The 18,761-nt window shown below is 41.4% G+C and overlaps 1 protein-coding gene across 1 annotated transcript; it reads left to right on the top strand.

The window, feature by feature from the left end:
- The first annotated feature begins 11,747 nt into the window (after positions 1-11,747).
- Positions 11,748-14,270, top strand: LOC148765828 (uncharacterized). The gene has a single exon (XM_088812368.1). It carries the CDS (start codon positions 11,748-11,750, stop codon positions 14,268-14,270), a length of 2,523 nt encoding a protein of 840 aa, XP_088668494.1.
- Positions 14,271-18,761: the final 4,491 nt, after the last annotated feature.

Here is an 18,761-nt window from a genome sequence, read left to right as displayed (position 1 = left end):
ATTGGGCCTCGGTGATAATGGTCTTCGATATTGGGCTCGTGGCTCAGTAACTAAAGAAATTGTAGGCCCATTGTGTTGGCCCAATTAGGCATATCAGCTGGAAATACTCTTCCACAGTCCTGGTCTTGTCCAAGGATTGGTTGGCTCAAGGTGAATTCAGATTGCAGATTTGTCAACGACATTGCTTACTCAGCCTTCATTATCCGTAATCATAACGGGTCCATTGTCTATGCTCATGCCCAAGATCATTACTGTTCTTCGCCCCTTGTTGCTGAAATTTTTGGAATCTTGGATGCATGTAAATTTATCAATGAGGTCAAGATAGAGAATTTCATTTTCGAATCCGACAGTCTCAATGCTATTAGCTTTATCAATGATACATCATCTTCAATCCATTGGAGTGCTCAAATTCTTATCGAGGAAATCCGAAAATTTTGGTTTTTATGGCCGAAGTGGAAATTTAAATTTTATCATCGGAGTGCTAATGAAGCTGCCTGGCGAAATGGGCTCTTTCGTGTTCATGGAATGGTTTTGTTGATGTTAATGCTTTACCTATTATTTGTTTTTGTGATGGGGGTTTCCCAATTGTAGACTCTTTATTTACCTTTCTTTAATATAAATGCATTTTAATTATAAAAAAAAAAGGGTTTATTAGGGATAACCCCTTGTTCATATTTTCTAATGAGGTAGATCCAATTTTTTTCCCCTTTTTGAGATAGACCCAATTTTGCCAACTTGGCAAAACATATTATATAATTTTCCTTTAATACCCCTGTTTTATTTTTAAACGGCATTTATTTCCTTTACTACGTGATTTGAGATTTGCCTAAAATCACGGAATAAAATTACGTGAGATCATTGGCCGTTATATCAAATCGTGTACAATATTTTTCGAAGGTTCTCTTCAGCGTTCCAGCGGTTCTTTATCATCTTTGAAGATTTCTGCACCGTCGTTGAAATATGATCGAATTTGAGCGTTCGTTGTTGGACGTTGTTAACCGGGTATGAATGCGTTATTCGTTTTTATTTTTCGCTCAATGTCTAGGATTGTCGATTACGGTGGTTAGAAATTTTAAGAGTTGTGTTGATACTTGATTCTATGAAGTAGAACGTTTTTTAACAAAATTACGTCGTCATATATACATCGATATTTTTGGCGGATGATGTTTGTTTGGAAGAGGATTCACAGAGTTAGAAGAGGATGGTTCACGCAGATCGGACCAGAGTTGTTTTATATGAGCTTCGTAGTTGGTTTATGCAATAATCGGAATAATTGTCCGCTGTGGTCGAGTTCATGTTTTTGATCCCGATCGATAGTTGGTTTATTTGTTTATAACAGCCGATTTAAGTGTGCTGGGTAGTACATTAAAATATAGTTCGTAGTCTTTTTTAAATTAGTGTATGGATTTTGCATTTTAAGTTTATTTTTGATGATATTAATGTATTGTCATTCAAATGTATTTGCAGTCTATTTAATCATTTTTTAGTATTCTGCATTTTTAATTTTGTTTCATGATTTTAGGTTTTTTCGATGGCGAATTTCGTAAGGATTTTGTTGAGGTTTGGTGGGTTGGTTGCTATAAAGAGCTGTTTACGATGTAATGGCTCGGTAACTTCGGTTAAGTTTTAAACCGTTGTAATACAGTAGTATACTATTATGAATATCGTATGATACTACCATTATCATTTTATTATACTATTATGAGATTATTAATGTACTAGAGTTTTTTAACTCGACATATTGATTTTATTGTGTTATGATGTGTTTTATGTATTTTATCAAAACCCTAGATTGAAATTATGAGATTATTAATGTACTATTTTATTGGTTATGTTGGAATACTTTACGTTGGTGTTGTTCTCAATGTTCTTGTCATTTCAGTGGTATATTGTTTGTAACACAATTCATATCACTACAATAACCGTAATATACTATTATAGCAGATCAATGTACTATATTGAAATTATTAATATACTATGTGGTTGAATAATACGGGATCCATAGTCGATTAACGAGATCCATAGTCGAATTAGATGAATAAGATAGTCTATTACATGATATAAGGAAAATTACCCTAATTGATTAGTATTTCAAACAAACATATTATTCAGTTTCCATATATATTATTATTTTTTTTATATATATTATTATTTACCCTAATCGTTTTCATATAATAAGGAAAATTACCCTAATTGATTAGTATTTCAAACAAACATATTATTCAGTTTCCATATATATTATTATTTTTCGAATAGTCAATTAACTAAACCCATAGTCGAATTAGATACATGGGATAGTCTATTAAAAGATATGAGATAGTCTATTAATTTTAAAACACAAATCCACCGCCGTCACTTCTCAAATCTAGGGTTTTGATGATTCTTCGGCCCATAGTCGATTAACGAGATCCATAGTAAAATTATACCAGTGGGATAGTCTATTAAATGATATGGGATAGTATATTAATACAGATGTAATTCGACTATGCATCTCGTTAATCAACTATGGGCCGAAGAATTATCAAAACCCTAGATTTGAGTAATCCTAGATTTGAGTAACCCTAGATTGGACCAGTGACGGCGACGGCGACGGCGGCGGCCAACGACGATATCACTTCTGGTGGATGTCCTTCCCATCAATTGTTGCAATATCACTGATTTAGTGCTCGAATGCGGTATGCGATTATAACAGATCTGCAAATACACAAATGTGATAGTCGATTTAGCCAAAACATATCAACAAATCGATGGATGATAGCGATTCAGCGAGTGGCGACGACGTACCTACGGCAGCTTGCTCGGAGTGCACGAAAATCGTCGTTTCACGGCAGTGCAGACGTCTTCCCCTTTCAATCGGCCGTACCGGAAAGTTGTTCTGGGAGGTTTTGCAGTTTATTTGATAGTGGGGTTTGGGATGATAGTGATTTAACGGGAAAATAGGAAGGGATTTGATTTTATTTCAAAAGGTAAAGTAACGGGTTTTGTGGGATTTGATTGAGGGTAATTATGTAATTAGGAAAAGTTTGGACTGTTATCAAAATGGCAAATATAAATTTGGGTCTACCCCTATTATTTGAATGTTTAAGGGGGTTATATCTAATAGACCCAAAAAAAATACATGACTATAATTTATGTATTTAACCAAAAAGGAAATAACAATAATAAATATTTTGTTTAAGAAAATAATAAATAAAATTGAAGACTTTGATTCTTAAAAAAATGGAAAATAAATATCAAAATAGAAATAATAAATAAATATAGAAAATTCGAATATATATATATTTTAAAATTTTATTTAACTTTTTTTTTCTTTCAATATTATGTTACTTACATATAATCATTTTAATTTGAAATTAATTCATCACATAATATGTTTTACTACAAATAAACATAAATATGTGTTTTTTTTTTATTTTTGTTTTTAATTTATTTAAATCTAATTTGTGTGTATATATGTTTTTTTATTAAAAAAAGAAAAGAGTTGAATAAAAAAATTGAATAAAAGAATTGAAAAATAAATTAAAAAATAAAATATAACATTTTTAATAATTTTAGCATATTATTGTATTCTAATATTGGTATTAAAAATATATTTGAAATAAATTATATTTTTTAGCATTTTAATTAAAATTTGTCCGTTCCGGCCGCGATGGAGCCGCGACGGAACCGCGACGTTACAACAGAACTGGAACGGCAATGACCGCAACAATAGACTGTTTTGTGCCGGCGAACCATGGTCCCACTCCCACCAACAAAGCACAATGGTCCAAAGGGAAACATAGTTGAAAATGATTGGAGGGAAGAGGGTGTCCGACTATCCCCATTTATTTATTATCAATGAATTGATATTTTTTTTTGTTTATTGGTTTGTGTATCTTTCATGGTAGAAGAAGACAAGATTCAACATTATTATTGCTTCTAATTTCTATCTTTGGTAAGATGTGTTTCTATAAGTTGATCTTAAACATAAAATGATTTTTTTAAATTCATCCCCGTGTGTTTTGTCTAAAATACCTCTCATAATATAGTTTTCATGTATTCGGCCTGCATTGGTGTAGCTCAACTGATTGCGGAGGTGGTAAGTTGGTGCAAGGTCCTAGGATCGAATTCTGGCAACCGCAGTGTGAGAATTTCAACTTCAATGAGGGTAAGTTCCTTGTGGGCACCAGGTCCGGGTCCGCTACCTTAACGGGCCGTTGAGTTACCATGGTTTAGATCCTCCATCAATCCTTGTCGGGCCAAGGGATGGTGATGGAGAACAAGGAATTTAAGAGTTCTATTAGGATTAGGAGTTGTTTTATTTTCCTATTTTTTTAGTTTTAGTATTTTGAATTTAAGAGTTCTATTAGGATTAGGAGTTGTTTTATTTTCCTATTTTTTTTAGTTTTAGTATTTTCCTAGATTAATTAGAATTATAGTTTTAGTATTTTCCTAGCTTAATTAGGATTTCTAGTTGATTAGTATAAATAGGTGTCTTAGGGATTTATTTTGGGGCATCAAAATTTCGAATTTTAATAAAAACTTTTAGAGTTCTCTTTATTTTCGGTGGATTCCGAATCTTATCGTCAGTTGGCATCAGTAGCGAGGTTTTTCCCTGGTTAGATGGCGAAAGGCGTGCAACATGGAGACGACAACCGCGATGGCGATAACCGCAAGGTTGGTGAAGTTTATGCAGCGATCGAACAAGCTACAGAAGGAGTTTCGTGAGGAGCTGCGGCAACTTCGGGCGATACTAGAGGGACTCACCCTCAACGGCAACAACAGAAGGGGCGAACCTAACATGGTGCGCGCTGGGAACTTGGCCCGAGGTGCACGAGTTGGGAATCAAAACCACCATCATCTTCAACAAGAAAGTGATGACGGGTCGGGTGAAGACAATTTGGCGATAGTAGATGGAAACCAGCCCAGACAGAGACAAGATGATCATTGCCGGATAAAAGCTGAGATTCCCCTTTTCCACGGGAATCTTTCCATCGAGGACTTCTTGGATTGGATTTCCGACGTGGAGCGAGCGTTCGACGTGATGGAGACACCCCCAGAAAGAATGGTTAAGATGGTCGCATATAGGTTGAAAGGCGGGGCGGCTGTTTGGTGGGACCAACTTCAACGATCACGAACTCGGCAAGGGAAAGGTCCTGTACTATCTTGGAGGCGGATGAAAGGGTTGATGCACAATCGATTTTTACCGTCTGACTACGAACAACATCTGTACAATTTATATCATAATTGTTCACAGGGTAGTAGATCAGTGCATGAATACACGGCTGAATTTATGCGTCTGTCAGAAAGGAATAATTTAAGGGAAACTGAGAATCAACAAGTAGCTCGTTATTTGAATGGGTTGAGAAGTAATATTCGAGATCGAATAGGATTACAGCCGGTATATAACGTTGATAACGCTCAGAGTATGGCGTTGAGAGCTGAGGATTTTGAGAAAAGAAGTAACGCGAATAATTTTAGGAGAGCGGTAACTTATACCCCACCTCAGAGCGATAGAGGAAAAGCCGTAAATCAAAATCCGGTACCGACGACAACAGCCCCACGAACGCAATCCTATGCGATAGGCGGTGCTAGTGGTTCGAACACCAACTTCCAGCAGCGAACAAATAATAATCCTTATGCGAGGCCTTTTCCTGACAGTTGTTATAGGTGTCACAAACCTGGGCATCGATCTAACGAGTGTCCAGAGCGAAGAGCATTGAATCTAGTGGATGATCCAGAAAAGAGAGACGATAGTGAGCACGAGGTTTATGAAATTGACAAAAGTGAAGAGGACGAGGAGACCGAGTATCATAGTCACGAGAAAGGTGAACAGGTTAATTGCGTAGTGCAACGTGTTCTTTGTTCGGCAAGGCAACTAAACCAACGAAATAGTATCTTTCGTTCCCAATGCTCGATTAATAAGAAGGTATGCAATTTGATTGTGGACAATGGGAGTTGTGAGAATTTCGTAGCAAGGAGACTAGTGGAGCATCTGAAATTGCCCGTAGAAAAACACCCGTTTCCTTATACGATAGGGTGGATTCAGAAAGGGCCCACGGTCAAAGTAACAGAAGTCTGCCATGTACCCCTCTCGATCGGAAAGAATTATGTCAGCGAAGTGGTATGCGATGTCGTTGACATGGACGCAAGTCACATTTTATTGGGGCGTCCTTGGCAATTTGACGTAAATATGGTGTACGACGGGCGAGAAAACTCCTGCAAGTTTGAATGGGGAGGCCGAAAAACGATCATGCTACCTAGGACAGAGACAACGACTACTTCGGCCCGGGAAGTCGGGAAGGACCCCGTTTTTGTAGTGGCCCAAACTGAAGGTGAGTTTATGGAAGGTGTTGAAACAGCGACCGAGATATACGCCACCTTAGTAAAATCGTTGGGAATTCCGAAAGAAGAGGCGAGTTCGAAATCGACGGTGGTAGTACCGGAAAGTGTCCAACCTTTATTGAAGGAGTTCGGCGAATTGGTAGCCGATGACTTGCCAAATTCGCTGCCACCTATGAGGGACATCCAACACCAGATTGACTTAGTGCCCGGTGCAAGCTTGCCGAACCTGCCCCATTACCGCATGAGTCCACAAGAATGCGAGATACTACGAGAGAAGGTGGAAGAGTTGTTGGCAAAGGGGTTTATTAGAGAGAGCATGAGTCCGTGCGCTGTTCCGGTATTGTTAGTGAAGAAGAAGGATGGCAGCTGGAGGATGTGTGTCGATAGTCGAGCGATAAATCGGATAACTATTAAATACCGATTTCCAATTCCACGACTTGATGACATGTTGGATATGCTAGAGGGGTCGAAATTATTCTCGAAAATTGATTTGAGGAGTGGTTACCACCAAATTCGAGTTAAACCCGGGGATGAGTGGAAAACGGCGTTCAAAACAAAAGATGGCTTGTACGAGTGGTTGGTGATGCCGTTCGGCCTGTCAAACGCACCCAGCACCTTCATGCGCGTGATGAACCAGGTACTACGACCCTTTATTGGAAAATTTGTTGTGGTTTATTTCGACGACATTTTAATTTATAGCCAGACTGAACCCGATCATTTGAGTCACTTGCGAGCGGTGCTAATCGTGCTAAGAGAAAATCAACTCTTTATAAATTTGAAGAAGTGTACGTTCGTGACCAGTCGCTTGGTATTTTTGGGATACATTGTGGGGGCCGAAGGAATATATGTGGATGACGAGAAGGTGCGAACTATTCGCGAGTGGCCAACGCGCGTGAACGTTTCAGAGGTACGGAGTTTTCATGGCCTAGCGACGTTTTATCGTCGTTTTATTCGTGATTTTAGCAGTATTATGGCTCCCATTACCGAGTGCATGAAGAAGGGGAAATTTAATTGGGGTGAAGAGGCAGACCAGAGCTTTGCAATAATCAAAGAAAAATTAAGTAATGCACCTGTTTTGGCATTGCCGAGTTTCGAGAAGGTTTTTGAGGTGGAGTGTGATGCGAGTGGCATGGGTATTGGAGCTGTTTTGTCCCAAGAAGGGCGCCCGGTTGCTTTCTTCAGTGAGAAGTTGAGCGATGCGCGAAGAAAATGGAGCACCTATGATCAAGAATTCTATGCCGTGGTTCGGGCATTAAAACAATGGGAACACTATCTAATCCAGCGGGAATTTGTGTTACACACCGATCATCAAGCATTGAAGTTCCTGAATAGTCAAAAGTGTGTGAGCAACATGCATGTGAGGTGGACAAATTTTCTTCAGAAATTCCCGTTTGTCATTAGGCACAAGAGTGGGGCTCTGAATCGCGTAGCAGACGCTTTGAGTAGACGAGCTGCGTTGCTTACCACACTTAGCGAAGAAGTAATCGGGTTAGAATGTTTGAAGGAGTTGTACGAAAGCGACGAAGATTTTGGGGAAATTTGGTCTAAGTGCACTGCGAAGCAGCCCATGGAGGACTACTACATCAGCGATGGGTTTGTTTTCAGAGGAAACCAGCTATGTATCCCAAGGACCTCACTTCGTGAAAAATTAATTATTGATCTGCATGCAAGTGGGTTAAGTGGGCACTTAGGGAGAGACAAAACGAGGATCAGCGTCGAAGAACGATTCTATTGTCCTCAATTGAAGCGAGACGTCGGAAAGGTAGTTGGGAAGTGCTACGTTTGTCAGGTTTCAAAGGGGCAGTCACAAAACACGGGGTTGTATACACCTCTACCAGTCCCGAGTGGCATTTGGGAGGACTTATCCATGGACTTCGTGCTAGGGTTGCCACGAACGCAACGTGGTGTTGATTCGGTTTTCGTAGTGGTTGATCGATTTTCAAAAATGGTCCATTTCATTCCATGCCGAAAGACCTCGGATGCTTCCCATATTGCACGATTGTTCTTCCGAGAAATAGTTCGTCTGCATGGAGTTCCAAAGTCGATTACATCGGATCGGGACGTCAAATTCCTTAGTCATTTTTGGATTGTCCTTTGGAAGATGTTTGACACATCCCTTAAGCGAAGCACGACAGCTCACCCGCAAACGGACGGACAAACGGAGGTGACTAATCGAACATTGGGTAATTTAGTGCGATGCATTTGTGGAGATCGCCCTCGGCAGTGGGATCATGCCTTACCTCAAGCTGAATTTGCTTACAACAGTGCTGTCCATAGCGCTACCAATATGTCCCCGTTTGCATTGGTATATCGTGCAATCCCAAAGCATGTGGTAGATTTAATTCGCCTCCCACAAGAGCATCGTAAAAGTATAGCGGCTGAGCGAATGGCTAAAGAAGCGCATGATGTGCAGGTTGAAGTTAAGGAGAGGTTGGAGCAGGTGAATGCTAAGTATAAGAAGGCAGCGGACATACATCGAAGAAGAAAAGTTTTCGACGAAGGTGATGAGGTAATGGTGTTTTTACGTAAGGAACGTTTCCCCGTGGGCACATACAATAAACTTAAGCCGAAGAAATATGGACCGTTCAAGGTGTTGCAACGCATTAATGATAATGCTTATGTGATCGATCTTCCTTCACATATGAGCATTTCGAAGACCTTCAATGTTTCGGACTTGTATGCTTTTCGTGAGGATGAACCGCTGTATCCAGATACAAGCTCGAGGTCGAGCTCTTTCAAAGAAGAGGAGATTGATGGAGAACAAGGAATTTAAGAGTTCTATTAGGATTAGGAGTTGTTTTATTTTCCTATTTTTTTAGTTTTAGTATTTTGAATTTAAGAGTTCTATTAGGATTAGGAGTTGTTTTATTTTCCTATTTTTTTTTAGTTTTAGTATTTTCCCAGATTAATTAGAATTATAGTTTTAGTATTTTCCTAGCTTAATTAGGATTTCTAGTTGATTAGTATAAATAGGTGTCTTAGGGATTTATTTTGGGGCATCAAAATTTCGAATTTTAATAAAAACTTTTAGAGTTCTCTTTATTTTCGGTGGATTCCGAATCTTATCGTGTTCTATAGGATTAATTCATAGAAATTAATTCTTTACCGTGCTTCCGTTCTGCGTCAGATGGGGGCCCTGCGGACGAGGGATTTCACCTTTACGGTGCAACATATTGCATAAAGTCCAATCTTAATGAAATTATAATAATCTACCAAAATTTGAATTTTTACTAATAAATTTAAGGGTAAATGGCAAATAGGCCCATAATCAGAGCAATTAATTAAAAAACGGACATCCAATATTTTCATCTTGCAAATAAATCCACCTTATTCAAACTTATATACAAATAAGGAAAACTCTTTTATATATATCTAAATTACCCCCAACTCCTTGAAAAACTAATTCAACTTCAATTTCATAATTTACACCCCAATTTAGCTTAATTTCACCAATTAACCAATTTTGACCATTATTCCAATTTTGACTGCCACCGCCGCTGACCGCCTGTCTCCAATTTTTTTTTATGAATATTTTGTTCCTGACAGGTCACCCGTTGTTGACCGCTGGTCTCCGACGTTGATTTGCTTTTTTTTTTTTTTACCAATCAACCGCCGGTCTCTGTTGTTGAACTTTTTTTTTCAAAACCTTTTTTTTTTTTTTTATAAAAAAAGATATTCTCATTAATATATATTACTATCTTGGCATGCAATATTATTGTCCGGGTGACTTTAGTTTAACTGTCTAAGATAATAATTTAACTGTATGAGACAATAATGTTACTGTATTAATTAATTTTATATCGTCCTGACCTTCAATTTTGTTGTCTTCGACCGTAGTATTACTGTCTCATGCAATAATATTACTGTTTGGGACAGTAATATTAGTAATATAACTTTTTGGCATTCAATGTTATCGTTTCAGACAATAATTTTGTTGGTAACAGAATAATTTAGGGAGAGAAAAAAACGCAAAAAAAAAATTCAACGGCGGTTGACCAAAAAAAAAAAAAAGGTTTTCAAAAACAAAAGTCAACGCCGAAATCTGGCCGAAGAAAAAAATCATACAAAAAATTATTTTCTTAAACTTTTTTTTAATTATGAAATTGGGGATTAATGTGATATATATTTGTTCAAATCTGGGGTCAATATGCAATATTGATGATATTATAGTATAATGGATGGAATTGCAGAAAACTATATTATGAGGGGTATTTTAGACAAAAGACACGGGGATGGATTTATTTGTGAGACTGTTTTTTGTCTGGACCTAGGGGTGGAACGGACGGAATGGATCGGGAATACCTTTTTTGGAAATTTTCCATATTTTTCCGAAACTTAAAAATAGATTCCAATTTTCGTTCCAAAAAAATCGGAATTTCAAAAATCCATTCCAATTTCGGAATACCTCAGAATAGGCGGAATTTCCGAGAATTGCATTAATTCTTATTTTTTTTGTTCCAAAATCGGATAATAATTGTAATTTTAAGATTTTTTTTTCGTAATTATTTTCGTAATTTTCCGGCAAAATTCAAGAATCCAAAACAAATGTCAAAAAGATGAAATGTAAACACTTGTAAAAACAACATAATCAGTTTACCAAAACAACAAAACAAACATAGTTCTTGGAAAACACAAATAAAAAATAAGTCAGAATATATATATATATATATATATATATATATATATATATATATATATATATATATATATATATATATATATATATATATATATATATATATATATATATATATATATATTGATCCGGACCGGAATTATTCTGTAAAGCCCAGAATCAAAGCCCAACTAGCGCGGCCCATCAAAGTATTGGACTCATTAGTAAGGACGGCCCAGAGGGCTTGCCTAGCCCATCGGCATAAAGGCCGGACCACGAAGGACCCGATTTCCCTCTCGAGGAGCTCCTACAGGTCGGGTGAGTCATAAGTGTTGGGCGGCGCATTTAATGTTCTGACAGGGGCATTTATGGCGGAATGACCAGGTGCGGCCCAACGGCTAGTACCAAACGAGGTCATCAGACCTATTGGAGGAGTCATCATAACCCCGGCCGTCCGGGCTGCTCGGGAAAGGACAGCTGCCATCTATAATCAGTGCGGAATTCCCGGGCCTTCGGGCCCCGGGCCAAAGCGTGTATAAAAGGGAGTTTCCCTTTTCCTTCTTGCGATATACAAAAATTCTGAATCCCAAGGAAATACAGCGATCGCACCATTACTGACTTGATCATCGGAGTGCTAACTTCGGCATCAGTCCGGCTTTCTCTTTTTCAGGTCACGGGAAGCTGTGGTCGTCGGTGTAACTGCTTTCCATCGGATCAATTGGCGCCGTCTGTGGGAATCACTTACAAGTAAAGCCAGGCTAGCTCTTTACCATCAAGCACTATTGACGCACATAAAGGGATTCTACCAATGACTACGCCCGTGGACGTAATCCGAAACCTGTCGGAGCAGCTGGACGGGGAATCAACCCCACCCCCGCTGCAAGTCATCGGGAGTGAACCTCTCTCGGACCCTCGGAGGGAGGAACCGACCCCTGCGGCCGGTAGTTCTCCTGCCGGGCGCGAAAATTCCACCATAACGCTCACTTTGGAAAACCTGCAGGCCTTGATCGTTGCGGCGGCCAGAGGGCGGTCGCCCCAAGGGAGGACAGAAGATCCTGCCGCCAAAAGAAAGGCATCAGGCGGAGGCGAGGTTGGACCGCGTATAGACGAGCCAGAGGCTTTCCCTCCCGAGGAGGAAGAAGGAATGGCGGGAACGCCGTTCACCGAAAGGCTGCAGCATGGTGAACTCCCCGCAACATTCAAACATGTCACGTACGAGTACACAGGGACCACGGACCCTTGGGAGCATTTGTCAAGGTTCATCACTTCAGCTTCCCTCCATCGGCTGACCGATGGTGTAAAATGCCGTGTGTTTGCAACCACATTGGCAGAGCCGGCACAAAGGTGGTTAAGCCAGCTTCCACGCTGCTCGGTCCACAGTTTCGCGCAATTTAGTGAGGTGTTCCTAAGCCATTTTGCTAGCTCGAAAAAGCAAAAGAGGAGCACCCTCACCTTATTTGCGGTACGACAGAAGGAGAATGAGCCCTTGAGGAGCTACGTGAAGAGGTTCAATGCAGCAACTTTAGAGGTCCCTGCCACTAGTGAGGAAGTACTCATCAATGCATTGGCCCAGGGGTTACGCATGGGTGAGTTCTTCGATTCTCTCTCCAAAAAGGCCCCTATCTCTTTTAATGACTTGCTCAGGAGAGCAGAAAAGTACATAAACGCGGAGGAAGCCCGGAGAAGCAGAACTATAGAGGGCATGCCACCAGCGGAAAGGCGGAAGGATAAGGCTCGCGAGGAGATAAGGAAGCAAGAGCCGACCTACCGACGAGAACCAGGCACGGACAGGAGGGTGGGTCCTCGTTTCGAGAACTATGCACCTCTCTCGTCGGCCCCTTCGGAGATACTAGTTGCCATCGCCAACCACCCCAAGCTCAAGTGGCCCCGAACTTACGCGGAGGTTCCAAAAAAGTCCGCCAACGCCGGGCCCTACTGCAAGTTCCACAACGAGCACGGTCATTCCACTGACGAATGCCAGCACCTGAGGGATGAGATCGAGAGGCTGATCAGGACTAAGAATCTTTCGGAATTCATTGGCAGTAATCCCAACGGGACGAGGCAGGCCAAGAAGGGAGACAGTTCGAACCGACCCCCGACCAACGCGAGCGGAACTACAGAAGCCCGTCCGCCCAATAGCTACATCCACACGATCTTCGGTGGCCCTGTCGGGGGGGATTCGAACAGGTCTCGGCGGGCGCACCTAAGGGAGCTGCAGGAGCTGAGGGGAGAGCTCGCCATGATGTACCGGGTATCCATATCCCCGCCGATCACATTTGGAGTACAGGACGAGACCGGGATACAACAGCTGCACAACGACGCGTTGGTCGTCACAGCCATGGTAGCCAACTATGTTGTGGCCAGAATATTGGTGGACACGGGTAGCTCGGCAGACATCATCTACTACGAATGTTTTAAGCAGATGAGATTGAACTTCGAGGTCCGGAGGGTGGATACGACGCTCATCGGCTTCGCCGGGGAGGTAGTACAGCCCATGGGTAAGGTAACACTACCTGTGTCTTTAGGAACCGAGCCCCTGCGAGCCACCCGGGCCGTCAGATTTCTGATCATAGATGCACCGTCGACATACAACATGATAATGGGACGACCTTCGATGAACTCATTCGAGGCCGTCGTCTCCACTTTCCACATGAAAATGAAATTCTCAGTACTAGATCGGGTAGGAGAGGTCCGGGGCGACCAAGAGACGTCAAGACGGTGCTATAATCAAGCGCTGCGGGGGCAGCGACGCATTAACCCTGTCGGGTGGGGAGGACGCTCGGGAAAGTCTGAAGAGGATGGCATAGATAGATCAAAGGAAAAAAGGGCCCGCGAGGACTCGGACAATGAGAGAGAGGGTCACATCCAGCCCATGGAAGAATTACGAGTGGTTCATCTCAGTGAAAGTGACCCTACGAGGATCACCAAAATAGGGACAATGATGAATAGCAAAACAGTCAGGGAGCTGATAGCATGCCTACGAGACCATCAGGACGTGTTTGCTTGGTCTCCCGCAGACCTGGTCGGGATAGATCCCTCGGTAGCCGTCCACAAGCTGAACCTAAGGCCCGATGCTCGCCTTGTGAAACAAAAAAGAAGGCACTTTGGAGCGGAGAAGGATAGGATAATTGGCGAGGAAGTAAAGAGGTTGTTAGAGGCAGGTCACATCAAGGAAATCCGGTTCCCGACCTGGCTGTCAAATGCCGTGCTAGTAAAGAAGGCGGAAGGAAAATGGAGAATGTGCATAGATTTCCGCGACCTGAATCAAGCTTGCCCAAAAGATCACTACCCCTTTGATACGAACCCCGTAGAACTCGTTACGAGACCCTAATACCCTACGCGGAAGCAAGATCGAAAACATCCAAAAACAAAGATTCAAAGGGGTGGAACCGCGACCCATTGCCTATAAAGAGGGAAGAACCTTGGTATGTGAAGACGCCACAATCGATTGTGAAAGATCGGTTGGTAAGTCGGGGTGAACAAACGGAATCCACCGATATGTTCGAAGAGTTCTTACAGAACCAAAGAGAATATTCTCAATTAAATCATCAAAATTCGTCCTATCAAATAAGCCAAATTGGCAACCTATTTATAAGGTCTAAAAAGACTCCTTTTTCACAAGGAAAAGGACTCCTACCTAAACTATAATAAGGAAATAAATAAATAAGCAAATCCTAACCATTAAGAACTCTAAAATACCAAAATAACAAAATAAAACCTAAATTAAAAACGTGCATAATTAAATAAGATAACTTGATCTCCAAGTCGCTTCTCGATCACCCTTCTTAACTCGCGACATTGGGCTGTGCACGTGCATGCAATTAAAGCTCAATTTCGACATTGTTCCACTTCGAATATCTCTTCGCTCAACACATGAAAGTTGTAGATCTTTCAGTTAACTTTCCGAATCATTTTGAATCAGCTCAATTGGACTTCAGATGCGAGAGTTATAACTCGAATGGTAAACTCTGCCAGAATAGGCGAGAATCTCGGATGCATGGAATTCGACTTGTCCAACGAGTTCTTCTCTTTCTTTTCTTCCAATTCCAAACCATCAACTCTTCAACGGTCTTATTAAACCCTTTACTCTCCAAGGACAGCTCGAATAATGTCTTTAAACTCGTACGCTTTCGCATCTTCCAATTCTTCGTCATGGAGCATCTCTGGATCGTATCATTATCCCCCTCTTTAAAAGGATTCGTCCTCGAATCCGAACAAATATCACAAGGAGTATAAAAAAAATTGACTTCATGATCGATCTCCCTCTTTGGAATCAAACTAACACATCTTTGCACGACATCGCAGAACATATCATCTATTAGCCACTGCAGCGTAAACGAATGTGGGTATTTTGTAGCTCGAAGCCCTAACGCGTCAAACCTCGATACCACCATCTCATCATAATGCACAATGGGAGTTTGCACTCCGGTTAGTTCAGCGTTAACTTCATTGCATGGCTGACTCACATCATTCTCCACCTCTTCAAAAGGATTCGCCCTCGAATCCGAACCTTCGCTTTCTTCTTCAAGTGCGGGAGCGGTTTTGCACTTTCCATGCTCCTCGGGCTGCAACTCAAGAATCTCATCTTGCATCCTTTCAATTTTTGCACCAATATTTTCCACGATTTGTACAACGTGTTCCTCCATGGAAATTTCAATTTTCTCATTCCTTTGAGGTGGTGCCATGTAAATACTCTTTTTGTACTTTGTAGATTCATCCTCAATGTTCGACCACAAGTTCACGAATGGCTTGCTTGGACACTCTCCTCTCTTAGTATTGAATTGCTGCTCGGTTTTTGATTTCTCTCTTTTAGGCTTTTGCAACGATTCTCTCACCATGCTCGTTGGATAACTCCTTTGCGATTCCCACCTCGGCGAACTCCGTTCTTCTAACTTAGTAGCTTGCCTCAACCTTTGCAATTGTAAGTCCCTATAATATTGTGAAGGGACGAACCTCCTTCTCATGATTGCCTTCATGGATTCCCAATCTTCAATTGGTGGTTCGCCACAACGTCGCCTAGTTAAGACAAATTGGTCCCACCAACTAATTGCGTAGTCAATGAACGCTTCGACGGTGAGCTTCACTTTCTTCCTTTCGGAATAGTAATCAGAATCGAATACGTGCTCCACCTTTCTTTCCCATTGAATATACGCCTCGGGATCACTCTTACCTTGAAAAGATGGAATAGTCATATTCACTGAGGTAAGGTTTCGATCTACGCCATCTCTTTCTCGACCAAAATATCCTCGGCTCGAAGTTTCAGATCTGAACCCTCGTCCCATACTCTCCCTCTTTGATTTTGTAGCCTTCACACCAAAATTTCCATCACAATCTACCTCTTTATCGGGATAAGGTACCACTGGTTGGTGAACATCACGTCGTACGTATAACCCTCGAACATGTTGATCTTTGCGTAGTTCCTTTAGTTGGGTAACAATCCCTTCCATCCGATCTTGGAGTTCCTGGAACCGTTTTTCCATTGACGACATCCTACGCTGGTCAATTCTTTCTCCTTTATAACCGGCCTTCTCGGACATGAAGGTTTTTCTTTTTCTCTTTTTTTGACACTAATAAACCCTAACTTAGACTCTGAGAAGCTTCCAACAAAAATAAATTTCGATTTTTATTTTTTTTTTTTTTTTTTACGAAGACTCTAGACAAAACCAAACTTAGACTCTAAGAAGCTTCAAACAAAAATAAATTTCGAATTTGTGTTGTTTTTTTTTTCGGTTTATGGACTCTAAATAAACAAAACGAAAGAACAAAAAATCACAATACCAATAGACACGAAACGAAAAACAAACAAAGACACGAAAAAAGGACTGACTCAACAATTAAGATAAAGGATAGGCGAAACCTGTTTTGGATGTTGGCTCTGGTTACCAACTGATACGAACCCCGTAGAACTCGTTACGAGACCCTAATACCCTACGCGGAAGCAGGATCGAAAACATCCAAAAACAAAGATTCAAAGGGGTGGAACCGCGACCCGTTGCCTATAAAGAGGCAAGAACCTTGGTATGTGAAGACGCCACAATCGATTGTGAAAGATTGATTGGTAAGTCGGGGTGAACAAACGGAATCCACCGATATGTTCGAAGAGTTCTTAAAGAACCAAAGAGAATATTCTCAATTAAATCATCAAAATTCGTCCTATCAAATAAGCCAAATTGGCAACCTATTTATAAGGTCTAAAAAGACTCTTTTTTCACAAGGAAAAGGACTCCTACCTAAACTATAATAAGGAAATAAATAAATAAGCAAATCCTAACCATTAAGAACTCTAAAATACCAAAATAACAAAATAAAACCTAAATTAAAAACGTGCATAATTAAATAAGATAACTTGATCTCCAAGTCGCTTCTCGATCACCCTTCTTAACTCGCGACATTGGGCTGTGCACGTGCATGCAATTAAAGCTCAATTTCGACACTGTTCCACTTCGAATATCTCTTCGCTCGAAACATGAAAGTTGTAGATCTTTCAGTTAGCTTTCGGAATCATTTTGAATCAGCTCAATTGGACTTCAGATGCGAGATTTATAACTCGAATGGTAAACTCTGCCAGAATAGGCGAGAATCTCGGATGCATGGAATTCGACTTGTCCAACGAGTTCTTCTCTTTCTTTTCTTCCAATTCCAAACCATCAACTCTTCAACGGTCTTATTAAACCCTTTACTCTCCAAGGGAAGCTCGAATAATGTCTTTAAACTCGTACGCTTTCGCATCTTCCAATTCTTCGTCATGGAGCATCTCTGGATCGTATCACCCTTGCCGAGGATCGATCAACTCGTGGACTCAACTGCCGGGTGCGCGATGCTTAGCATGATGGACGCCTCCCAAGGATACCATCAGATCCCTATGGCTGAGGAGGATCAGCCCAAAGTCAGTTTTGTGACTTCTACATGAACGTATTGCTACGTGGTGATGCCATTCGGATTAAAGAACGCGGGTGCAACGTACCAGAAATTGGTGGACACTATGTTCCGAACGCAATTAGGGCGGAATATGGAGGTATACGTGGATGACATGCTGGTCAAGAGTAAGGAGGTCAGTGAACACATCAACGACCTGCGGGAGACATTCGCGACGCTACGGAAGTATGGAATGAAGCTCAATCCTACCAAGTGCGCGTTCGGTGTGGAGACCGGGAAATTCCTAGGGTATGTGGTAACCAAACAAGGAGTGGAAGCTAACCCAGAGAAGGTGCGGGCCATAATAGAGATGCTACCCCCGAAAAGTGTGAAAGAGGTGCAAATATTGGCCGGTAGAATCACGGCATTGAGCCGTTTTATCTCGCGGGCAGCCGACACCAGCTACCCGTTCTTTAGAATCCTGCGCAAGGGCCACCGCTTCCAATGGGATGAAGAGGCCGACCGCGCATTCGAGCAGTTAAAAGAGTCCCTCACCCGCCTACCCTTGCTGGTAAAACCGGAAGTCGGGGAGAGACTATATGTGTACTTGGCGGTAGGTCGCCAAGCTATAAGCACAGTGCTACTGAGCGAGAAAAATGGGGCCCAGCATCCTGTCTACTACATAAGTCGAATGCTCAGAGGAGCAGAAAAGAGTTACCCCGAGATCGAGAAGGCGGGATTATCCCTTGTGATCACAGCGCGGAAACTGAGACCCTACTTTTTAACGCACGCAATAACAGTGCGAACTAACCTTCCTCTAAAGGGGACGTTGGGAAAGATGGACGTATCCGGCCGAATGATTAAATGGGCAGTGGAACTAGGGAAATTCGACATCGGGTACGAAGCACAGGCCGCTATCAAAGGGCAAGTATTGGCGGACTTTTTGCAAGAGATGACGCAAGAGAAA

The sequence above is a fragment of the Erythranthe guttata genome, chromosome 13, assembly GCF_056151865.1.
Source record: "Erythranthe guttata isolate IM_541 chromosome 13, IM_541, whole genome shotgun sequence".
Classification (NCBI taxonomy): domain Eukaryota; kingdom Viridiplantae; phylum Streptophyta; class Magnoliopsida; order Lamiales; family Phrymaceae; genus Erythranthe; species Erythranthe guttata.
The sequence above is the reverse complement of the archived record's forward strand: the minus strand, read 5'-3'. Positions and strand labels throughout refer to the sequence as shown.